The sequence below is a fragment of the Ornithorhynchus anatinus genome, chromosome 2, assembly GCF_004115215.2.
Source record: "Ornithorhynchus anatinus isolate Pmale09 chromosome 2, mOrnAna1.pri.v4, whole genome shotgun sequence".
Taxonomy (NCBI): Eukaryota; Metazoa; Chordata; class Mammalia; order Monotremata; family Ornithorhynchidae; genus Ornithorhynchus; species Ornithorhynchus anatinus.
This window is the reverse complement of record NC_041729.1, coordinates 45,853,887-45,878,986: the sequence shown is the minus strand read 5'-3', so window position 1 is coordinate 45,878,986 and position 25,100 is coordinate 45,853,887. Positions and strand designations below refer to the sequence as shown.

Below are 25,100 nucleotides of genomic sequence, written 5' to 3'. Positions count from 1 at the left end.
TTGTTGGGTTTTGTTTGTGGAAGCCAGTTCCCTGCTGGGGAGACAGAGCATATAGCTTGTGGCCTGCTCTTCTTGGGGACTGGCTTAAGGAGGAACCCACTTCCTCTGTGGTGATGTGTGCTTTCAACTTGGTGTCTTGCAGCCCTTTGGCCGTGGAGCTATGCGGGAGTGCTTCAGGACGTAAGTGCTCGGAACGCTGGGGATACCTCCTCAGGCCCAAGGAGTGCTCACTGCTGGTCTCCAGAGTGCTGGATTTCCGATGATGAAGGGCCAGTGGGGAGAGTCCTCCTCAAGCCCTGTCTCCTGGACTGAGACCCTTTTAGACCAATACCCTCAGTGGGACTGAAAGTACAGCAAGATCTTCCAGGGTCTCTGCTGGAGAAGAAAAGGAGGAAGGAAGGAAGGATGGAGTGGATGGTGTCCTTTTAGTTGGTGGCGGGGTGGGAGGCAGGGGGAAAGGGGGATCTGGGACTTTTGTCACCGCCGTTGGAGTTCAGACTCCCAGACTTCTGGGAGCTCAGGCTCATGAGTCTCAGAAAGTTTCCAAAACTTTAACCTGCCAGGATGTTTAGCTTTCAGTAGAGGGAAGAGGAGGCAAAGAATGAGAAAGTGGTAGTGAAGCATGAGGAAGTAGGGTAAACAAAGGTAGTTTTTTTTTCGTTTGTTCCCAGCAGCTATTCAGGGAAGAGAGTATTGCTTTGAGGAATATGTCTTCTCTGGCAAAGTTCAAACGTTTTCAAGGGGACACTCTTGCTCCTCTCTCTTGGTGTCCCCTGGGTCTCCTGCCCTTCCTGAGAGAGGCCCAAGGCAAAGTATAGGAGTCCCATAAGGCTTTGGCTTGGAGGGGTGGGGCATCTGCTTAGTGTTGCCAGGCGGGTTCAGTGGGGCCCCATCCCTCTGCCTGTGAACTGCTCCCATTGTGGAGCAGTGGCCCTTACTGTCCTGGGGTTCTGGCCCCTCTCACAGCTGGTATCTCCTCCTCAGGAAAAAACTGTCTAACTTCCTGCATACCCAGCACTGGAAAGGGGCCTCCAACTATGTGGCGAAGCGCTATATTGAACCCGTGGATAGGGAAGTGTACTTCGAGGATGTGCGTCTCCAGATGGAAGCCAAGCTATGGGGAGAGGAATTTAGCCGACACAAACCACCCAAGCAGGTGAATTTAATGCCCCTTCTGCGCTTTCCAGGGAGTCTTGGGCCGGGCTGTATCTCTGGGATTTAAAAAAATTTTTTTCTGGCCATTTCTACACGTTTCCAGGTATGTAATGGACCTCCCTAGGCAGTTGGGCATTGAGGTGAGTCGTGAATGAAGGGAGAATTGTTCCAAAGAAAGCATTTGGGGAGAGACCAGTCTCAGCATCCCATTGTAAAGTGTGTGTGTGTGTGTGTTTGTTTGTGTGTGTGTGGAGGGGGGAGACTGAGACTGGAGAGATGACACAGTGAGTCATGGTTGAAGGTGGGTTTGGAACCCAGTTCTTGTTTCCCATCCCCCACCTTTTGAATAGCAAAGAATGCCAGTTTGCTCATTTCCCTTACTTCCTTGCCAGGTTGATATTATGCAGATGTGCATCATTGAACTGAAGGGCAGAGCCGACCAGCCCCTGTTTCACCTGGAACATTACATAGAGGGCAAATACATCAAATACAACTCCAACTCAGGATTCGTTCGGGACGACAACATCCGCCTGACCCCACAGGTCTGACCCAAATTCAGTGTTTGTGTTGCTTTTGCTCCCAAATTAAATTGGCTTTGTCTAAGGGGCTTTATGTCTGCAAGACTGGCCTTTCAGCCTTCTGTCTGGATGGAGGATGAAGCATGGAAAGGGACTTTTACAGCTTTGAAGGGAAGGCCAGTCAAAGAGGAAAAAACAAGGAAATGTCTGGTATTTAGAAGGTGATTCCCATTTGATCAGGCAGTTGAAAACAGCAGCTCCTCCAGGCCATGAATCAGGTAGTTTATCAGAAATTCAGGGTTACTGAGGAAGACTACTTTGCTTTGCTTATCCAGCCAAATTCCACGTTAGCGTGAGAGGGGAGTTGGTGATTTCAGAGTTGGAATTTCTCCACCAGACTTGATTAACTAAGTGTTTTCTCCCACCTTACCCTTCAACCAAGCTCAGCAGATTTCTTGAACCTCAAGAGTCAAAGTAAAGGAGTAGATAAAATATGAGGAAATTCAGAAAAGCATGAGCACTTTCAAAATAAGCTTGAGAGTGCAGGACAAGAAGTAAGGGGAGGTGTGGATTTTTTCCAAGTACTGAATCTGACATTCTGTTCAAAGGTTGGTCACAGATTGGTTCCTATTATGTAATAAAATCATTTGGGAAGCCAATCAGTTTTTCAAGTGAAAACTCCATGGACACTGATGGACAGAAAGGAGCATGAGTTTGTATTTGGCTCTTGAACCAACCAGGTGCCTTTTGGCCATCGGAGAGGCCATGTGTTTGATTTTTTTTCAGTGCAGGTCTATTGTTCTTTGTTAATACTGTTGGTCGAGCCAACAAGGCAAACATATTTCATCAGGCTCATTCTGAAGAGTTCCATGAAAGGTGCTTAACTGAAGCACAGTAGAGCAGGGTTGGTTCCCCGCAAAGTAAGCCTAATGTTTTCATTGCAGTAGCTTTTAAATGAACAGCAGCCTTGTAGTGCTTAGTCAGTGGGACAGCAGTGCTCTTCTTTTCTCTTAACCCCACAGCACTTATGCGTATATCCATCATTTATTTATATTAATGTCTCTCTCCCCCTCTAGACTGTAAACTCCTTGTGGGCATGGAACGTGTCAATCAAGTCTGTTAACTTGTACTCTCCCAACTACTTAGTGCAGTGCCCTACACACAATCAGTAAATTCGACTGATTCTCTTATAACTCTTTCCCTGTAGGCTTTTAGCCACTTCACATTTGAGCGCTCGGGTCATCAGCTGATTGTGGTGGATATTCAAGGCGTGGGAGACCTGTATACAGACCCTCAGATTCACACAGAGATGGGCACAGACTTCGGAGATGGCAACCTAGGTAAGTCTAGTAGCTGGGTTTTCACATCATAATGGTACTGTCTTATATATCTTCCTTCCTTTGAGCTAAAAACATCTTCATATGAATTACATTATTTGTTCTTCTTTATCCCTCAAGGTCAAGAACTGTTGCTTTCATTTTACATATGGGAAAACAGTCCCATAGAGTGAATCAGGGCAGAAATGGACTAGAATCTAGACCTCCTAAGTCCTGTCTCTGCCCTCATTCCGATATTTCAGTCCCAATAATAGCTCTGTGGCTAGAAGAAGGGGCGCCTTTGATTTGGGCGCCTTTGATTTGGTTCAGTGAAAAGCCCCTGCTATCCACCAGATAAGATTTTATGAGGGTATACTACATGTGTCTCTGCCTGCCTTCCTGTGAACTCATTTTGTTCCCCAGGGGATCCTTGTCTAGCCTGTGCTCTAATGCCATGGCTGTGTTTTAGAAGCTGAATATCACCTTGCTTAACGTACACTCAGCTTCAGGAATGATGGGAGAGTCTCTGATGTTTCTCAGAGGTTCATTGCCGGTGGTGTTCCCACTTCTAGGAGTGCGAGGCATGGCCCTGTTCTTCCATTCCCACGCCTGCAACAAGATCTGCAAGAGCATGAATCTCACCCCTTTTGACCTCTCTCCCAAGGAAAAGGATGCCGTGAACCAGAACACAAAGTTGCTGGTAGGTTCAGCCTGCTACTGAAGGCAGGCCTCCAGATACAGCAAAAATAGTCTCTCCTGAGCAGGAAGAAGTCATAATGGTATCTGTACTTTTCGCGGGTTTGGTTGACTGGTTGCCCCTTTTCGATTGTAAGCTCCTTGAGGGCAAGGACCCCATCTCCTTAACTTGCCCCAAGCTTCTAGAACAGTTCCATGCTTACTGTAAGTGCCTATTAAAGATTTGTTAGTTGAATATCAAATTACTCATCATAGGGAAGAAGCTGTGCAGAGTAATGTGCAGTTTAGTTTAGAGCTTCGGGGAATTGCCAATAATGGCTTTGCTAGCCATTTCCTTACCCACTGTATTCATCTCCAATGGGGTTGGCTAACTGGGAAGTGAAGAAGGAACGAAAGTCCTCCTAGATTTTGCACAAAAGTCAGGTTTTCCTTGTTAATCTATTCAAGCAGCTGGCTCAGACGGTTGTGCGGGGCACAGAAGAGAAGTGTGGCAGCCCGCGGGTGAGGACGTTCTCTGGAAGTCGGCCCCCTCTGCTTTTCCGCCTCTCGGAGAATTCAGGAGACGAGAATATGAGTGATGTAGCATTCGACTCTCTTCCTTCCTCGCCGTCCTCAGCAACACCACATAGCCACAGGCTCGACCACCTTCGTAAGTCCACTCCCTGTGCTGTCATCTAGCTCTGAGTTAAACTAATGCCAAAGATTTTTCTTCAGAAAGAGATTCACTACTTCAGCAGTATATTCATGTTTATGGGAAAAATAGACCTGAAGTTTGTCCATGTTTCTAATTATTGGTGACCTTGGCCCGGAAGGGACCTCAAGTAGTCTTGACTGTCATTTCCCCTGCCTTCACTGATATTCTTTGGGCATGGACTGTGTCTGCCAACTCTGTTGAATTGCACTCTCTCAAGCACTTAATACAGTGCTCTGCATATAGTAAGCCTTGGTAAATACCCCTGATTGAAAATTTTAAAGACACTGCACTTCTTTGGGTAAAACCAACTCAGTGTCCCATTGTCATCACTTGTATCTTTCTTAAGAACATGGAAGTGCCACTCAGGTTGAGACGAGAATGGTTCATCTTTCTCCAAAAGCAGCAGCAAAGAGGCTTGGAGAAACTGGGTGGTAATTTGCCTTTCTTCTTGCCTCATGGTTATGGAGTTGTCTATCCTAAATGTGTTGCACTGAAATTGAAATCCATTTCCCATTTGTCTTACCTTCAAGACCGAAAAAAGCTGATTACCATCATCTCTGTAGATAGCTATCTATACATATAGCTGATTTTTGTACCTGCAGAAGGTGCTATTGACAATGAAGTTCCCTTGTGGGTGTGTGGGTGACTGAGAAGACTAGTGTGAGACCTACAGACCTGAATATAGTGAGCACACAAAACGATTATCCTTTGCTGACATATTTGTTGTTTGCAAGACCTGGTGCTGTTCTCACTTTTGCCTCCTGATCTTACATCCTTAAGAAGCTTTTGCTCAAAAAAAAACCAAACCATCCTTCTCTTGATTGCTGTGTGTAATGCTAGTCCGTCAGTGACAGCTGACTCCCAGCTTCCAACTGAGATGCAACACTAATGGAGTCTTTGTTACTCTATCTGCCCGACATGCTTTTTCAGAAGATACACTGGCATTTTTAAAATTTCCATGTAGCCATCTCAAATACTGAATTTTTAGCTCTTTTACAATAGTTAGTCTATTCTCCCAGGGTCCTTACAAGAGCTACTATGTGTCAAAAGTGCTCCAAAAGTGAATTCTTATTATTGATAATGATAAAAATGTAGGCTTATCTCTCTAGTCCAAATGTCCTATTCTAAATCTCTTATGAGATTTCAGCATCAGGGGTGTGGTGTCACACTTGTAAACTGGAGAAGCGGCATGGCCTAGTAGAAAGTGCACGGGCCTGGGAGTCAAAGGACCTGGGTTCTGATCCCAACTGCTGCTTGTCTGTCACTTGCCTGCCGTTTGACCTTATCTCTGTGCCTCAGTTACTTCTTCTGTAAAATGGGGATTAAAGCTGTGAGTCCCATGTGGGACATGGACTGTATCCAACCTGATTATTTTGTGTCTACTCCAACACTTAGTACAGTGCTTGACACATAGTAAGCATTTAACTAATACCTTAAAAAAAACCTAACAACTCTGAGTGTCACTCTGTTTGTTCCTTCTAGATTGGCCGGTGTTTAATGACCATGATAACCCAGACAACCATAGGGTAAGTGGCCCCTTAGGATAAGCAGTGGAAGTTACAAACACTTAAAGCACATCCCAGGGCTCAAGGAGAAGGAGGAATCTGCTTGTAACAGGGTCCCAGCAGTCATCACAGGCTCACATTTTAGAGGTCAGAGTTGAGCTGGCACCAGGCTGAGTGTGAAATAATCCTGACTGTCAATGCAGAAATAGTATACAAGGGCCAAAGTTGATTAGAATAACCTGATTCAGATTGGCAAGCTCTATTATTCTTCCCCTTAATCAGGTAAGATGGCGGGTTTTTGTTTTTTTAATAAGCATTTATTGAGCTCTCACTCTGTGGTTGTGGTCAGCAGCTCACATCAAGTATCCCCTAATTAACGTTCTAAAGTATCAGAACAATACATTACACGTGCATCTTAGCACAAATGCACTAGGTAACCACATATATAGTCAGTTCTACTATAACGTGTTTTCATTACACAATTTGGATAAATCATAATGGAATTAATTGGGGAAAGTTTTTCCTACCAGATGAGTTTGTTGTGGTAGAACCAGATCCACAAATTGGTACAAGTAAATTCAGAATAAGAAACGGTCATGTGCGTCAGTCAAGGCGTGATGCTGCTAGGCTTCCCAGCCACTGCTTCAGCATAACTTGTACCACAGAATATTTTCATTCATTCATTCATTCATTCAATGGTATTTATTGAGCGCTTACTATGTGCAGACCACTGTACTGAGCGCTTGGAATGAACAAGTCGGCAACAGATAGAGACGGTCCCTGCCGTTTGATGGGCTTACAGTCTAATCGGGGGAGACGGACAGACGAGAACGATGGCAATAAATAGAGTCGAGGGGAAGAACATCTCGTAAAAACAATGGCAACTAAATAGAATCAAGGCGATGTACAATTCATTAACAAAATAAATAGGGTAATGGAAATATATACAGTTGAGCGGACGAGTACAGTGCTGAGGGGATGGGAAGGGAGAGGGGGAGGAGCAGAGGGAAAGGGGGAAAAGAGGGTTTAGCTGCGGAGAGGTGAAGGGGGGGTGGTAGAGGGAGTAGAGGGAGAAGAGGAGCTCAGTCTGAGAAGGCCTCTTGGAGGAGGTGAGTTTTAAGTAGGGTTTTGAAGAGGGGAAGAGAATCAGTTTGGCGGAGGTGAGGAGGGAGGGCGTTCCAGGACCGTGGGAGGACGTGGCCCAGGGGTCGACGGCGGGATAGGCGAGACCGAGGGACGGTGAGGAGGTGGGCGGCGGAGGAGCGGAGCGTGCGGGGTGGGCGGTAGAAAGAGAGAAGGGAGGAGAGGTAGGAAGGGGCAAGGTGATGGAGAGCCTTGAAGCCTAGAGTGAGGAGTTTTTGTTTGGAGCGGAGGTTGATAGGCAACCACTGGAGTTGTTTAAGAAGGGGAGTGACATGCCCAGATCGTTTCTGCGGGAAGATGAGCCGGGCAGCGGAGTGAAGAATAGACCGGAGCGGGGCGAGAGAGGAGGAAGGGAGGTCAGAGAGAAGGCTGACACGGTAGTCTAGCCGTGATATAACGAGAGCCCGTAGCAGTAAGGTAGCCGTTTGGGTGGAGAGGAAAGGGCGGATCTTGGCGATATTGTAAAGGTGAAACCGGCAGGTCTTGGTAACGGATAGGATGTGTGGGGTGTATTTTGTGTTCCTTGGTATCGTAATTTTACAGTAATTAATATATCAAATAATGAGTATTAGGAGAGTAAAGCATTCTGAACACAAAAATAATGTGGGCATTTGTATTGAGAAATAGCAATCATCATCATCAAAAATGGTATTTATTGAGCATATACTATGTGCAGAGTGCTTGGGAGAGTACAGTGCAACAGAATTGGTAGGCACATTCCCTGCCCACAGTGAGCTTACAGTCTGGAGAGGGAGACAGACATTAATACAAAGAATTTGTAATATATAATTTATAGATATATACATAAGTCGTGGTGGTGGCTTTATACCATCTATGCCGAAATCCATTGGTGATTCTAACTTGATTTTCTGATAGCACAGGATTCTTCAAAAATACAGGTCCCATGCTAAAATAGGCCTTTTCTCCTGTGCATCCTTCTGGTTTATACATAAATACCCTAAAATATACTGGAAGAACTGGAAATACATTCAAATAGTGCTCAAACCCCAGCTCCTTCTCCTTTAATGGAGTTTCTGTAAACAAGGCAATAGTGCATGCCTACTGGCCATTCTCCTGACTTGTGCCACAGAGAGTGTTGTTACAGCCAAGTCCCTGAAGATTTGTTTAGCATGTGAGCAGGTGTTTTGCTCAGCGTTGTTTGGTTTTTTTATTGTTTTATTCCCTGAGACTTTCTGCAAACCAGGGAAGGTGGCAAAATGGTTTAGCAGAGTCCACAGGTGCCAACAGGTTGGGGGAGACTCTCTGAAATTCAACGCTTGCTTTTCCATTAACTCACAGAATGACCAAGACTAAAGATGGGGTAAAGTGCCATGAACTATCCCTGTTTTTCTTTTAGTGAGATACTCCTGGGGTATTAGAGGAAGCTAGTGACTATAGGGCTGAGAAACTATCAAGGTGAAATCCAGAGAGGTAGTGGTAAATTCAGACCTGACAGGAGCAGCAGATGCTCTGTGTTACCTTCCTGAGTTTCATCTTCAGAAATTCTGGGACTGTTAGTGGTGCACTCTCTCCACAGGATTCTGAAAACAGTGGGGACAGCGGATACCCCAGCGAGAAGAGGAGCGACCTGGAGGACCTTGATCACCGAGACAAGGTAAGGGAGTGTGTTAGTTAAGGTAGTTGATAAGCACTTATTATATGTCAAGCCCTGATCTAGGGGCAGATACAAGATTTGTCAGGTTGGACACAGTTTCTGTCCTGCATGGAGCTCATAATCTAAGTAGGAGAGAGAGAAGGTATTGAAGGCACAGAGGAGTCACACAGCAGGCATTCGGCAGAGCTGGGATTAGAACCCAAGTCCTCTGGCTCTAAGGCTCGTGTTCTTTCCCTTAGGCCACCCTGCTTGTGCTCTGGGAAGTGATAGATTCCCTAGTGCCCTTGACTGTCCCTGGGTTCATTTATGGGAATGACACACCCTGGGAATGGAAACTTTTCAAGGGACAGGCAAGATACAGGGTCTATAAAGAAATTTGTGTCTGATTGCCAAGAAATACAGTATTCTGACCACAGTAAGCGCTCAATAAATACGATTCAACCATCTAGTTTAATAGTCTTGCTTCAGGTGAGAACCCTTCCACTTTGGAAGGAAGATTGACCCGCGCTATCATGCTTTTCATTGCTATAGGTGTTCCCTCAAAACTGTGCCTCCTTACAGCCATCCTCACTTTGGTGACAAAGCCTCTTCCATTTGTCTGAGGGGTGAAGTCAGACCTTGCTTTTTGAGGGGTTGAAGGTTTTCTCAGGTGGTGTGGTGCTGCCAAGTTGGCTCTACCTTTTCCCCATCTGGAAACCATATCTGCCCCCCAGCAGTGCTTCAGGCAGAGACCAACATAAAGCCTTCTACTTTGTTTTTGGTTTTTACAAAGGGTGGCTGAGAGAAGGGGAGATGAGGAAGTAAAGACAAAATAAGCCACAGAGTAAATGATCCCCAACTGGTCCTGTCCCAGGTCTGCTATGAGGCCCCAGGCATCCTCTGCCTTGAGTCTGACTTTTTTCCTCTCCCACTTATCCCCCCTGCCACTTCCCATGCCCCCTCTGCTAACAAAGGAAGTGGAAGAAGGGCTTGAAGCCATGTAACAAGTGTTTATTCAGAAGCTGGCACTGTTGGCATGAGCAATGGAGCCACTGAGATCGTTTGAATTCATAGTCAAGAAAACTGGTTGGGAGGCCCAGGGTTCTGTCCCTAGGGTGCCCCTGGGGTCTTGAAGCTGGAAAAAGGGGCCTTTTTCCCTAGGCCTCAGCTCAACCAGAGATACTTGGAAGTGAGCTCTTCCTAAAAGCTCCCCGAAACTGCAAGCTCAGATTCCTGGGAACTGGGATTCCTTCCTCTTTGGTCTGTATTCTCACTATAGATTTGGGGCTTCTAAGAGCAGTGCCAAGAAAGGTCTTATGATCCTACCTGTGGTCTGGCAGCAAGCACATGGTCCTAAGATCAAGTAACTATCACAGAGTGAATCACCGTTTTACAGAATTAAAAGACAGACTGTTGTGGCTAAGAGTGTGTGGCTATAAAAAAAAAAAAAACCAGCAAGAGCGAGACTCCCTGTCTGAAAGAATAATCCTTGTTTACTTAGACATCACTGTGGCTCATGGTGGTAACCAGTGTGACAGATTTTTCCTTGGAGAGTCTTTCTGAAGGGCCAGTGAGGTGAACCATACCCGGTCCTGTCAACCTGGCTGGCTGGAAGTGTGTGACTTCAGCCTGGGAAGTGTGGAGGGGATGGGAGGCAGAGGGCAAAAGATGCAGTTTAAACTATGCCAATGTTTGCATTTCCCCAGGGACATTCAAACGGCAACCGGAGGCAGTATGAATCTGACGAAGACAGTTTGGGAAGCTTTGGAAGGGTAAATACAACTGAACTCTGCACAGAACTCTTCAGGGGAGTGGTTGTACTCTGTCTTGTTTGTGCTGATCCACCTACCTAATTGGCCATGGCTTTCATAGTAGACTTCCGTTCACTAGTGAAATTAACTTCAGTTATGTTTTCCTTACATGCTCCTTTCCCTTTTTTTTTTCCTTATACAGGAAAGGAAACCTTTTGCAAGCAAACCCTTAGAAATGATGCTTTCCAAGCCTAACTGGGTTTATTTTTATTTTTTTTTTCTGTTGTTTGATGATCCCTCGCTTTGTGCTTTTACACATTCATTTTGAGTGATTCAGTTCCAAAGCCTGGAGCTCCTGCTTAAATAATGATTTTCTGGGACTGTGATACTAAAAGCCTCCGCTTTAGTAGTTATTTTGCATTCTGGGCAAGGAGTTTTTTTCTGAATTAAATTGATTTTGGCCATGGGCAAAGGAAATTTGATTTATGCTCCTTTTTCAAAAAATCAAAGTACCTTGGCTGAATTTCACTGAATTGATGTAATGGAGACCCTTTTGGGCCTTAAACCCCAAATCATCTGAAGACTAGAACAAAATAACTTTGTGAAAGCTGGTGTGATGATGGAATCAGGGCAAGGTGGGGCAGATTGGGGTTGAATCCACACACCAATTTACCAATTTGCTGAGTGCCTACACAAGTTTCTTCTGCCATTGTTTCTGTGAGTTTTGCTAAGAACTAAAACATTACCCTCTGGCATGTTTGCCAGGATTTATCCCTTGTAGCTTTGCAGAAGCAACACCCTGAAGGTGCTCCCTCAGGGAGGGATCGTAAGTGGAGCGGTGTACATCTTTGTTGGGGAGAGCGATATTTTTCATTTCTGCCATAATGAAAGTTCTAGCTGTGCGTTTTGGCCAGAACGTGGTTAGGGAATTTAAGAATGTTCGTCCAACAAGACAATCCTGTTAGAAAATGGTGCACTCTGTTGTTGAAAGAGGTGGTTCAGCCACATGTACGTGGTTTTGGATATGATGAGTACAATGCAAGTTTCCTTAACTTGGGGTTTTTCAAGAATGCAACCCCCGCCACTATAGGAGACCCGAGTGCACTAGTCAGTCTAGTCTTTGCAAAGCCACATTCTCTAAGTGTTGAAGGTGTGCTAACCAGATGAAGGCGAAATACAGAACGCTCTGTGCAGTCCTGTTCTCTCAGGTAAATGTTGCAAAATATTTTCTCCCTTCAGGTCAGTGTGGATAAGTGGAATCTCTACAACGCTTCTAGGCTCCACCTCCAGAGGCCATCCTGTGTTGCTGGGGAAGTGCAGAGACTTAATGCTCTGGACCTCGAAAAGAAAATCGGAAAGTCCATTTTGGGGAAGGTATCGGCGACCTTGCATTTCAGAATAGCTTTTGCATCATTCCTAGGAGAATCCAGCATGCCGAGCACTAATGCTGCCTAAATCTGGCACTAACGTAGTTCCAAAGACTTACACCGCTTCTCTGCTAATCACCTTCTCTGCAGGTCGGCTCCCCTGGACTGCAGGGTGGTGAGCTCGCTTGGGTTTGTTGCTGAAGCCTCTGGGTCCCCGGGCTGACACTGTGGTCTGTGTGGGCAGGTTCACCTGGCCATGGTGCGATACCACGAGGGAGGGCGCTTCTGTGAGAAAGATCAGGAATGGGACCAGGAGTCGGCCATCTTTCATCTCGAGCATGCTGCAGATCTGGGGGAACTGGAGGCCATCGTGGGCCTTGGGCTCATGTACTCCCAGCTGCCACACCACATCCTCTCTGACATCTCTCTGGAGGTGAGTGAGGTGGGCTTTAACAACAGACCAACTCATGGGCTCTCTTTCTGGGTGGGTGGTCCCCTGGTGCGAGTGAACACCTTTGCGTCTTCGATCAATGGTATTTATTGAGCTCTTACTGTGTGCAGAGCACTTTACTAAGCTTTTGGGAGAGCACAATAAAACAGAATTAGCAGATAGTGGTAACCTATGACCTGAAAGGGTGAATGCAACGTGCAAAGAATCTTTGGGTTTCCTTTTCTGCCTATTAGATTATGATCTCTCAGAGAGCAGAGATCCTTTGTATTCTTTAACATGTTCCCCAAGATTGACTTAAATGAAGGGACCTTTGTGTGGTATTTCAGCTTACCGCTGAATAGGGTCATTTCTCTTGAGTTAGCATGTGCTCTGTACTTATTGTTATGGAGAGTTTATAAGAGAATGATGAGATTCAGTCCCTTCCTTGAAGGATTTTACAGAATAATAAGGGAGTCCAGATTGAACATAAATATTCAAACAGGCCAGGAACATAAAAAATGAAGACAAAAGTTTATAAACATTTAAGGCACAAATAACAGAAATTATCAATTTGTCATCAACAGATACATATATTTGTGTATATATATATTCCTTATATATGTTTATACACTTTTGTCCTTCATTACTATAGGCTAAATTGGGGGAACCCTATAATTCTGGAGAACAGTTTAAAATTTGGATCTCTCCAGAGCAATCATCTCCTCTTGGGCATTGTAGGGGGCAGGAGGACCTGGCTTGAGGCCACTGGAATCCAATTGGCTCAGGATGGGTCTTTTAAGAAATAAGATGTGATTTTGCTTAAAATTGCTCATGTTTGGTTTTGAGAATTGTTTTCTGCATCATCTACACTGAGAGAGTTTTTAATGGTTTTTTATGACTGATTATTTCCCTAGCTTATTCCACATCTCTAAGTCTTCACTCTTCACTTTTTTATTTTTATTATTTAAGCATTTTGTGTAAAGCGTTGTTCTAAGCACTGGGTTACGTGCAAGTTAATTAGGTTGGACACAGTCCCTGTTGCAAATGGGGCTCACAGTGTGTGAGAGAACAAGCATTGAATCCCCATTATACAGGTGAGGAAACTGAAGCACAGAGAAGTTAAGTGACTTGCCCAAGGTCACACAGCAGACAAATGACAGAGCCAGGATTAGACCCAGGTCCTCTGACTCCCAGGCCCATGCTCCATCCATGGGGAAGCAGCGTAGCTCAGTGGAAAGAGCCTGGGCTTCGGAGTCAGAGGTCATGAGTTCGACTCCCAGCTCTGCCACTTGTCAGCTGTGTGACTATGGGCAAGTCACTTCACTTCTCTGTGCCTCAGTTACCTCATCTGTAAAATGGGGATTAACTGTGAGCCTCACGTGGGACAACCTGATTACCCTGTATCTACCCCAGCGCTTAGAAGAGTGCTCTGCACATAGTAAGCGCTCAACAATACCAACATTAATTAATCCATCAAGCCATGCTGCTCCTCAACTTGGATCTTTAGTAAGAGACACCACTGAAATGCACTTTTCTCTGAATTATGGAATCACACAGGAGAACAAGGGGGTCTTTTCTTTCCCAGACAAACATGGATTCCCATCAGTTCAACAGAGGTACTGATGTGAATCAAGAAAGGAGCGAACCAAGGAATAGGACCTTAAAAGTCTTATAATCCCCATTTTCAACCTTTTCTGCCTTTTGTTTTTTCTCCTCTCTTTTGCAGGAGACTGATGAGAACAAGATGAAGGGGTTTGATTACCTACTAATGGCAGCAGAAGCTGGAGACAGGCACTCCATGATTCTTGTGGCGCGAGCCTATGATACAGGCCTGAACCTAGGCTCTGACAGGTAAGTGTAGATGGCCCATGTTGTGAAATTTGGCTACTGTGTCCCGTTTGGAGAATCAGGCCAGCTGATTGATAAGCTTTGCTCCTGAAGGAGAGAGAGCTCCCTGGACTAGGATCAACTTGAAGGACAGGAAAGAAAGCTCTTCAAACCTCATAGGTGTGTCAATCCAAAACTCCCAAGGTGTGGTTTGTTTGAGGCAGAGAATTTATTTCTTGTTGAGACTAGGTTACCATCCACCCAAGGAACAGGGAAGTTAAAGATTCAAAATTATCCCACTTCTCGCATTGAATTCCAGGCTTATTTTAGGTTCAAGCCCTACTGGCACCAGTACTCAAGATCCATCTTGAGAACAGAACGGACCTGGGTCTTTACCTTACACTGGTAAGTGGTGAGAACAGAAGCGCAAAGGATTGTAAGTGGATGGCAGGGCTTAAATCTTCCAAGGGAGCCACATAGCTACTATTAATAAAAAATGAAGTGTTGGATTTCCTGACTTTTGAGGAATAAAGACAGTGGGTAGGAGAAGAAGGAAGGAGGAGGATAGAGTAGTTTAGTAGAGTTGAACTGAAACACATCTTCAGAGAACCAGTTTTCCTGCAATTCAGGCATTGTTCGCCTGGAGGTAATGAAGCCCGAATGCTGCTAAAGGGCAGGGTTTTGCCGCTTGCTTTCTGTGTGGGCTCCAAGGGCCATTTCCTCTTCCCACCTCCAGTCATCTCCCTTTGGGAATGTCCGTCTCTATTTTCACTTCCTGAATAATCTTGCTTGACTCCTTTGAGACGAGACTCCCCCACACTTCCACCCAGTCCCAGGGTTTAAAAGGAATCAAATGTGAGTCATCACTCCTGCTTCTGCGAGGGAGGAAACAGGATAAAGAGAAATGGTTTCTCGGGCAGGGTGAGGGCACCAAGCTGGGTTACATGATCTTGTTCTTGGTGATTTGACTCCCCCAATCTTCCCCTTGAAGGCAGTTTGTGCCTGGGGCCTGAAGGAAGAGGGGAGAGTGGCGGGAAGTGCTGTGAATGTTATTTCTGAGTTCTTAAACAGGGAAATTGCACCCTCATTTTGAGCTTCACCCAGGTTCTGCTCCCACTCACTAGAGGAGCAGGAAGGAGCCCTTTGAGGGGAAGGGCAGCGCCCTTGTCAGCCCCCCAGCTCTCCAGTTGCTGTCCCCTGCTGACTGGGGATCACTTTTGCTTTCAGCTGGAGCAAGACCGCCTCCTGCTGTGCCAAAGAGCCGCCTTGCAGGGAATAATACAGTAATTATGTATGGTATTTGTTAAGTGCTTACTATATGCACTACTCTAAGCACTGGGGTAGGTACAAGGTAATCAGGTTGTCCCATGTAGGGCTCACAGTCTTAACCCCCATTTTACTGATGAGGTAACTGAGGCACAGAGAAGGTAAGTGGCTTACCCAAGGTCACACAGCAGACAAGTGGTGGAGCAGGGATTAGAACCCATGTCCTCTGACTCCTAAACCCATGCTCTTTCCACTAAGCCATGCTGCTTCTTGTCATGAGCATAAGAGGCTAAGCCAGTGCTCTGAGTAGAAGCTGAAATCCAGAGGGATTTTTTTTCTTGTCATGGGATCATTGGTGTTTGTGTGTTTGGCAGGGGGTGGGGGGTGTTGCTCAGTGCCCTGAGTGAAAGCTAAAATACAGGGGACAGGAAAGTTCTGCCTGACCGTAATCCTGGCCAATTCATTGAAGGGCTTTCAATCAGTATTGTGTATTCAATCAATCAATCAATCAATCAATTAATGGTATTTATTTTGCCCTTATTGTGGACAGAGCACTATACTAATCACTTGGAAGAGTACAGTGCAACAGAATTGGTAAACACATTCCCTGCCTACAAGAAGTTTACAGTCTAGAGAGGGAGGCAGACATTAATATAAATAAGTTATGGATATATACATAAGTGCTTTGGGACTGCGGGTATTTATTGAATGCTTACCCCGTGCAGAACACTGAACTTAGTGCTTGAGAAACTACAATAGAACAGAGTTTGTAGAAACGATCCCAGCCCAGTCTAGAGGGGGAGACAGACATTTGAAATAAATTACGCATAGGGGAAATAGAGCATAAAGATATGCACTCAGCACTGTGGTACCGGGATGAGTATTGAAATGCTTAAGGGGCACCCAGCTGAGTGTATAGATGATTCATTCATTCAATGGTATTTATTGAGTGCGTCCTTTGTACAGAGCACTGGACTAAGTGTTTAGAATGTACAGTTCCGCAAAAGATAGAGACAGTCCCTGCCCAGCAATGAGCTCACAGTCTAAACGGGAGAGGCAGACAACAAAACAAAACAAGTAGGCATCAATACCATCAAGATAAATAGAATCATAGATATATACACATCATTAATAAAATAGAGTAATAAATAATATATACAAATATTCACAAATGCTGTGGGGAGGGCATGCAGAAGGTAGGACAGAAAGGGGAAATGAAGGCTTTAAATCAATACGATTGTTTGATTAAAATACTTACTTGCCCTCCCAAACCCCCCCACATCACATATATATTGACACACCCCCTACATAGAGTTCTTTAACTAGAGAGGATTCTCTTACTCAGATTCTGAGTTGTAAGAAGCTACAATCTCAAGAGTAGGATTGTTGGAACTACTTTGTGACTAAAATTTGAAAGATTGGAATTTGCCAGAAACCAGACAGAAAGGGGACCTATCTGCCACACACATGTTGTACCTGGTTGTTCATTCTTCCTCCTGCCATGGAAATTACTCGTTTTAATATGTCATTTTGATGGGGGAAGAGTTTGGGGAGGAAAGGAGTTTGAGTGAGGGGATGGGTGGTAGAGAGTGGGAGGAGAGTCTGAGCATTAGTGTTACCGATTAAAAGTCATGGTGTTGTCACCCATTATTCTGCCCTAGAGAGTTTTTCCTTAAGAGTGTAGAGCAAAAGCCCTTCCTTTTGTTTCCCAAAACAATCAGCTGAGGCAGGTGAATGTTGGGTTTGTTAGTCCTGTTTCACAGGAGAGGAAATTAAGGCCCAGAAAAGGTGACATTACCAGGTGTCCCCAGAAGATCACTGGAAGGCCTGAGCCTTCTGACTTCCTCATGGCCTGAGGCATCAGCTGAATCAGGCTTCACTGGGTACCAATTGTCCTTATCTTCTCCCTCCAGAGAGCGGAACTGGAAGGAGGCTCTGCACTGGTACAACTCGGCCCTGCACATGACGGATTATGACGAAGGGGGCGAGTACGATGGGGTGCAGGATGAGCCCCGATACCTGCTCCTGGCAAGAGAGGCTGCGATGCTGATGAGTGGAGGATTCCACCTGGAGAAGGACCCACAGAGATCAGGTAGAAGGGTAGCGTCCCCTCCCTAGTTCCCCCCACACCCCACAGTTTAACCTTGAGAATAGCTTTCCCCTTTTGTCTTCTCTAAGGAAAGGAAAGAAAAGTTTGGGAGGAGGTAAAGGATTCGATTTGGGGGGAGGTCAAGTGGCTAAGTAGAAGACCCCTCTGTGAAACTCCTGCTAGCTCCTGTTTTCCCAGTTTTGGTTCTAGAAGGGGATGGTGCAGCTCTGCAAATTATGTTTTTAGCATTCCATAAGTGTGTTCTTATTTTCCTCTGAGTACATGAAGGCATCTAGTGAGCCTCAAAATACAGAGGTAATGATCTTGGGTTTTTTTTTAAAGGTCTTTAAGTGCTTACTATGTGCCAGGCACTATAGTAAGCGCTGGGGTAGATACAAGCTAATCAGATTGGACATAGTCTTTGTCCTACATGGGGCTTACAGTTTTAATCCCAGTTTTACAGATGAGGTAACTGAGGCATGGAGAAGTTAAGTGACTTTCCCCTTTCCCAAAGTCACACAGCAGACAAGTGGCAGAGATGGGATTAAAACTCTGTTCCTCTGACTTCTAGGCCCATAGTCTTTCCACTAGGTCACACTGCTAAGTTAGACTTTTTTGCCCAGCCAACCCCTAAACTTCCTGAAACCCCAACTTGTTTCCAAATAAAATCTTTTTTTTTTCCCTTTTTTTTTATGCTGGCTCCAGGGCACCATGCTGATAATAGTGGTATTTAAGTGCATATTATGTTTCAAGCACTGTACTAATAAGCGTTGAGATAGATACAAGATAAACAGGTCCCTCATGGGGCTCACAGGCCAAGTAGGAAAGAGAACAGGTATTGAAAAACCACATTTTGCACATAAGGGAACGGAGGCACAGACCAGTTAAATGACTTACCCAAAGTCACACAGCCAGTATTAGAACTCAGGTCCTCTGACTCTCAGGTCTGTGTTCTAGCAAGGCCGTGGCATCTGCATTGTGCACAGAGTCAGTGCCTTCTGCAGTTTGACCAGAGATTCCTGGGGGAAGATGGGGCAGGAAAGGATCACAATAGGTCTCCTGGCCCACCTCTTTGCCTCCAGGATGGATGGTATTGACCACTAATTCACCCCCCCTCAGCCCCCATTCTTAAAGCTTTCTAGAGAAAGAGATCTCATAGCCCTCACCAACAAGAGCAGTTTCTCCATGTCATGTTAAAGTCCTTCTTGCTACTGTTGTGTTTAACTTGGTTTTTCTTGTCCACTGGCTACCAATTCTTCCCCTGTTCACAGCCTGTTCACAGTGCTGCTATCCTCTTATTCTCTCATTTCCCCTGAAGACTGTAAGCTCCTTGTGGGCAGGGATCCCATCTACCACTGCACACAGTAAGCTCATTAAATACCATTGATTAACCGTTTGATTTATCTCCCAGGTGATCTATACACAGAGGCAGCAGAAGCAGCAATGGAATCCATGAAGGGTCGGCTGGCAAATGAATACTACCAGAAAGCTGAGGAGGCATGGGCAGTGATGGAAGAATGAAAGCTTTAAGAAGCCATGACAATTCTTGTGTGTATATCTAAAACAAAGTGTATGGGGAGAAAAGACTTTGAGTTGCAACCTCTCCCTCCCCCCAGTATTTTTAGCATGTTGAAAACTGTTTTTTGTATTTCATATTTTGACTTAAAAATTTTAATTTACTGCCAGAGAAAGAAAGAACACACAGCGGTTGGTTGGTATGGCAGCAAAATGGACTTTTACCTACTCTTCCAGTTACATTATCAATTAACTTGGACTCTTTTGTATTTTCTAGTTAGACCGGAAGGGCCGCCATTTCCTTAAAGGGAGCTTGGCTGCCGGCAATGAGTTGCACTCTTATTTTTCCAAGTAGAAAAATCAGTACTTGGTCCCCAGACTTCCCTGCTTCCACTAAAGAAGCCTTTTACTCAGAGTCCCCAGGGTTCTCCTTCTCCTGGGGAGGGAATCTCAGGTGAATCAACAGAAGGAGATGCCCATCAATTGAAGTGACTTAGAATAATAAGTCTTGTACCAGTGGAAACTATTTTTCCCCTCTTTCTTCCCCAGTGGACAGGGACCAATAGATTTTTTCTTTCCTCATCCATCTATCCACCTATCAAGTGACCTGGCCGTACTGAAGGATGGGTGAGCCAGGCTACAGGACCTCAAGCTGATTTTTTTTTGTATTAGTCGAGTTGAATATAATTGATGCTTTTGCTTTTAGTGCAATTTAACTGTTCCGTGGAGGAAAAAAAAGACTATTTTTAACCATGCTTCCTGAGGTTTGTTAAACTTGTATGCACATATTTACTACCTCTTGGACTTAAATTTACCTAGTATGGAGTGGGTTTAGTTACAGACGGGGCTCTGGGCCCTAGTCAAAGCAACTGACTTTGGCCTCTCCCCTTCTTTCCTGGGTGTCAGTAGTGCAAGGGGTTTCTGGCTGAGACACACCCATCTGAAACCTCTGGAGCAACTAAACCAAGGTGTTCAGACTCCAGCTGTGTAGCACGAGGTTGGGATTTCACTTCTAGAATAACTGTAGAGGCTGGAATCTAAAGTCAGTGGTTTAGCTGCTCTAGACAGGGAGAGAATGACTTGTTGGTAATGAGAGGTCACCTTCTCCTTCCCTCTCTAGGCTCCCCAAATAGGCCTTTCCATTCTCTTCATTTGGGGCAGTTGAACTCTTGTACTTCCAGCCCTGGCCACTCAGACTCATGAGAGAGACTGTTCTTGGGTATTTTAAATTTTCATCATATTGGAGATTTTCTTGCACCTTAGTTTAGAAAATGAAAAACCCATATAATCTGTTCAATGTGTTATATTTTTCTTGTAAACTTACATAAAGTTTAATGTAAATTAAATGTAAGTTCAAAAATATAGCATTAATCCATTGAAATCAGATTGTCATTTACTTCCTGTTAACTTTCAGCTTTTGTTCATTATAATTTTCAGTTACAAACCTTTGGAGAAGCCCATTAAAAAGTACCTCCAAGACTCTTGAATTTTTTTTTTAAACTCAGAATATGAGTGAATGTTCCCTAGACAACTGTACGATTCTTGATTCTTCCCATCTTCAGAAAAAAGTGTTTTTCCACCCTTTGTCTGCTGAGAGCTCTTGCCCCAGTGTTCTTGCTTGCTCCTGTCTCTGTTAAGAGCGCCTCTGAAGGCTAGAGGACTCACACTTGTGTTCTTGTTTCCTGCTATCTCTCTGTAAAGGAGCACCTTTGTCTGTTGTTGAGAGTACTGAAACCTGTGCTCTTGCTCACTCCTGTTTCTGAAAAGGAGCAAGGAGGTGTCCTCCGTTTAAAGCAGTCCGCAATCGAGTCCTCTATTTTGACTCAAAGTGAATGATCTTCTTTATTCATTGGGACATAGGTAAATCCAGAACAAACCCTCACTCACCTTTCCAAAAGATGATTGATGGCCAGATATCGTAGGAGACAGCATCCTTCAGGAGCGGAGACTACAAAGAGACACTTCCTCCCTTTTTGATGTAGTAAGTAAATTTCACTGATTTATCTTATAAGATGGGGTGTCTCCTTATACCCCCATCTTAGGGATGAGGAAGAATCAGAGAAGTTTTTCCTAAAGGGAACTTTTCTTCTCTGGAGGTTTTTGGTAACCACTTCATCAATGTATGAAGCAACGTTCATTTCTTGGGTTTGTTCAGTTGCCCTCATGAATAAAGAGCAGGTAGAAGGGAGCCACTTCCATCCGATATCCTGGTGTGATGAAAAAAGCTTAGAAGAAATACCAGTCCAGCTAAAGTCCAATAAGATTTCTAATTAGTGTGACCAGCAGCCTTAGGTGTTTGTAAGCTTTCTTTTAAATAGTGCAGAAGAACTTACTCTGACTTCAAGCGACTGACAGTCTCATCTTTTCTGTGCCTTCCGAGGTTGAGCTTGATTGCATTTTCAGAAAACGTACTCAGGTTGAGCGTGTTAACTAGAAAGCATGAAGTGTCAGGGCTCTCAAGAAAGAAAGAGATGAGCCAGACTGTATTCTGGAGCAACCAAAACAGAAATAGGTGCAAGGCATTGGAAAGGTGATTGAAACCTAGTTGACTGACCAGTCCAGCCTGGGATTAGAGTGAAAGAGACTGGAGACTGTTCAAGTAACAAAATGAAAAAAAAAAACCAACAAAAATTGATCCTGGCCTCTAAAGTTCTCTTCAATGGGTGATACATTGTGAAATTATTTTTAAATTCACCTCTGAAAAAGCCAAGAACTGCCCTTGGTTAACATTTTATTACCAAATTCTGAGTTTTTAGTGTTTCTTCTGGCACATATAGCATATTTGCTGGGATAATCTACAAATTAAAATATTTGGATTTTTTTATGATCACTGATGTTTACAGATTTGCTCAGGTCGTTGTATGTGTTAAAGAGATTTGGCAGAGTTGTGGTTTTTAGTTGTTCCAAGTGGACAGTTAATAAAGCTAAATTAACCTGGAGTTTGCATGTGAGAAAAGGACTTGCATTAACTATTCTCTTATTCTCATTATTTAATGCATTGTTGTTCCAGGTTTATTACATCTTTCCAAATAAAACTGTTCCTTTTGTTTGGTTTCTGATTTTTAGTCCACAAGTCCTGTATGTTGTAATTTGATCTGTCCAGGTGGTCTGATTTTTCATTTTTCCCTTCTAACTTCAAGCATGCAAGTGGGATGAAGCGGGAATAAGCCTATGAATCAGGCAGAGATTTTATAAAGAACCAATGTAGGAAACTCTGCTTTCTTGACATAACACTTCTGGTAAGACCATTCTTCTTTCTCCTGCACCCTGATTGCACACAAGTAATCCTCAGAGAGAATGGCTAGGCACTTCGTGTTCAAATCATTTGTCTGTACAGAGTGGTCCAATATTCCCTTTACTAATGATCATATAAGAAGGTGAGAGTCTGGTCCTGGAAAGGCCTACCTCTGCTAGCCACCTTGGCACCCCATTCCCCAGCCATGAAAAGCTCCTTCCCTGCTCCCCTGCCGCTCATTCCCTTTGCTCCTCTTGGCTGGTTGCCCACCTCAGCCCTTTGACAGGATGAAAGTTGATTGGTGAGCCATGTTGGGTGAATACAATAGATTATTTTGGCTGCTATAACAAAGCATTAAGCAAGCTAATGATTTAATGTGACACATACAATGGTCAGTCATTTCCAGATTTTGACCAAAACAGTCACTGAACCAACCCTCAGACTTATTATCCTTTACAAAGATAAGATGAGAAACAGTGTTGCCTAGTGGATAGAGCATAGGCCTGCTAGTCAGAAGGACCTGGGTTCTAATTCTGGCTCTGCCACTTGTCTGCCGTGACCTTGGGCAAGTCATCTGTAAAATAGGGATTAAGACTGTGAACCCCATGAGGGACATGAACTGTGCCCAAATTGATTAGCTTGTATCTACCCTGGCACTTTGAAAAAAAAAAAGATTTTTGTTACTAAAAAGGAAGATCTACCCACACATAAAGGTCTTCAGGAGAGCCATGGAGCTAAATGTACTCGCAGGATCTTGTTGCCTAGGCAGCAATCTGACCAAAAATGTGATAATTGACAAGGAAGGAGGAAACTGGATCAAGAATACCATCCCCTTTGCTTCCATATCATCTGACAATCTCCCCTTGTGGCATCAAACTGCAGAGCTATAATGCAGTCCAAGCTTCTATACAGTTATGAGACCTGGAACTGCCACAAACACCCCACTCGTACTTAGACTGTTCCATCAACATCACTTAAGAGCCAGACTCAACATCAAAGGGCAAGAAAGGATCGTCCACTGCAAAGCCCTGGAACAAGGTCAGTTTGCCAACAGTGAAACTGTTCATCTCAAAACAACTTTGATGGTTAAGCCATGTAATAGATGACAGCAAAATACCCAAATAAATGTGAAATGGAGTGCTCAAAAGCAAGGACAAGGACTATGTGGCCTCATAGCCTGAAGTTGGCCATTAGCTATGACAGGCAGGATCCCAATGGGCCAAGGGTTAGGCCTGATTCAACATTCTAGTGCTTAGTATAAAGTAGGTTCTTAATGCAATAAATAGAAACTGAGGCCCAGAGAAGTAAAGTGACTTGCCCAAGGCCACCCAGCAGATAAGTTGCAGAGTCAAGATTAGAACCCAGGTCCTTCTGACTCTCAGGCATATGCTCTATCCACTAGGCCACACTGCTTCCTTGTGGTGGGTAGGTGTTCCTAGCCTTGGCCCCAAGTATTTTTTGACATGCTTAAAATAATCTTGTGAATAGTTGACTAGTTTTCAATGATTTGCTATTTGACTGTTGTGGTAGCACATTAAAAGCCTAGCAGCCACCCAGTCTTTCATCATTAAATGGGACCATGTGTCCAAATGGGCACAGAGGTAGGGGTCAACTCAGAAGGGAAGCACAGGACGAGGAGTCATTGGGGTCAGTTTGACAGGTGGGATCTTGTGGAGGGAAGGAATCTTTTATTAAATGTTAAATGATCAGACCAAAGCCATCAGAATTTTAAGTATGCAGTAAAATCCCATTTGGGTTCTCTGCCGCCAAAAAACTTGGGAATGATCCCAAATCCAGCATGGCCCGGAAAGGGAGACATCCCCGACCCTGTAGCCATTCGTTCGCTTGTTGACCAAGTGATGTTCGATGAGAAAAACAGTCCTCTCAGTCCTGCCTGCCCCAGCCTGCACAGGGGGCTGGACTGTTTGAGGAATATTCCAGCTAAATTTGGGTTGGGGAGACCCAGCCATTAGTGAGGACCACTGGAATGTGTCAAAAAGACCTCCATATTGTAGACCATTATCAAACCCAATTGCTATTCTTCACTAAAGTCCTGTCCCCTCCTTGTTCCCTCTCCTGCTGCCCCTCCCCTTGCCCAGAGCTGAAAAATTTTTCCAAAATATAAATGGGAATAAGAACTAGTTTGATCATTTGCAAAACCTGTTGTATTTCCCTTAGTAAGGCTCTTGAGTAAGTGTATGCCACTCACAGCATTTGCTGGGCCACAAAAATCTCTTTCCATAGTTATCCCTTCAGGGATCTGGGTCAAATCCCTGCTCTGCCACTTGGCTGCTGTTTGACCCTGAGTAATTCACTTAACTTCTCTGGGGCTCAGTTACCTCATCTGTAAGATGAGGATGAAGACTGTGAGCCCCCATTTAGGACATGGACAGTGTTCAACCTGATTAACTTGTACCTCCCCAATGTTTAGAACAGTGCCTGGCACATAGTAGATGCTTAACAAATACCATAAAAACTGTTCATCTAATAAACATTATTTTATAGATGTAATGCTTAATGGGGAAAAATACAAGAAAGGCAACCTGTTGCCTGAAGTTCATGAGCACAAGGCCCCAGAGATGGAATTAAGATTTGGGTGGAATTTGCCTGTGAAATCCTTCCCACCTGACCTCAAGGACTACACGTGATGGCTTGTAGGGATGGGTGTGGACCATCTCCTTCCCAACCAAACAGCCTGGTTCCCCAACCTGTTAATCCCTGGAGGTGGAAGGTTGGAATCTATGGCTTTGCTGTATGGAAGCTGCCGGAAAGACCAATTGAGATTCCCCTAAATCAAGACTTCTGTACTCTTGGCTTAATTGTGTTTCAATTTGGCTACCATTTCTCAATTACCAACCATTTACAGGCCCACAAGACCTGTGCTTTTGCTAACAGGAGAAATCTTTTTCAGCTTAAATGTCAGAGAAATTCAAGCACCAAATAACTGCCAGGTTCTAAATCCTGCAACCCCTCCCCTAGCATTCCTATTTGGCCTCTCA

The 25,100-nt window shown here is 44.5% G+C and overlaps 1 protein-coding gene across 4 annotated transcripts in view; it reads left to right on the top strand.

Annotated features, from left to right (window-relative positions):
- Positions 1 to 21,925, top strand: part of EEF2K (eukaryotic elongation factor 2 kinase) — a 50,409-nt gene extending 28,484 nt beyond the window's left edge. For 2 of the 4 annotated variants that reach the window (XM_029056157.2, XM_029056165.2), the window contains exons 5-18: positions 143 to 180; positions 985 to 1,156; positions 1,548 to 1,697; positions 2,881 to 3,013; positions 3,562 to 3,689; positions 4,133 to 4,334; positions 5,862 to 5,905; positions 8,565 to 8,642; positions 10,328 to 10,393; positions 11,612 to 11,746; positions 11,984 to 12,181; positions 13,896 to 14,020; positions 17,176 to 17,354; positions 18,763 to 21,925. In XM_029056157.2, coding sequence (XP_028911990.1) covers positions 143 to 180; positions 985 to 1,156; positions 1,548 to 1,697; positions 2,881 to 3,013; positions 3,562 to 3,689; positions 4,133 to 4,334; positions 5,862 to 5,905; positions 8,565 to 8,642; positions 10,328 to 10,393; positions 11,612 to 11,746; positions 11,984 to 12,181; positions 13,896 to 14,020; positions 17,176 to 17,354; positions 18,763 to 18,872 — 1,758 coding nt within the window. In that variant the 3' untranslated portion in view covers positions 18,873 to 21,925. The remainder of the gene's footprint in view (positions 1 to 142; positions 181 to 984; positions 1,157 to 1,547; positions 1,698 to 2,880; positions 3,014 to 3,561; positions 3,690 to 4,132; positions 4,335 to 5,861; positions 5,906 to 8,564; positions 8,643 to 10,327; positions 10,394 to 11,611; positions 11,747 to 11,983; positions 12,182 to 13,895; positions 14,021 to 17,175; positions 17,355 to 18,762) is intronic. The other 2 variants (XM_029056172.2, XM_029056180.2) reach the window with 2 other exon arrangements.
- Positions 21,926 to 25,100: the final 3,175 nt, after the last annotated feature.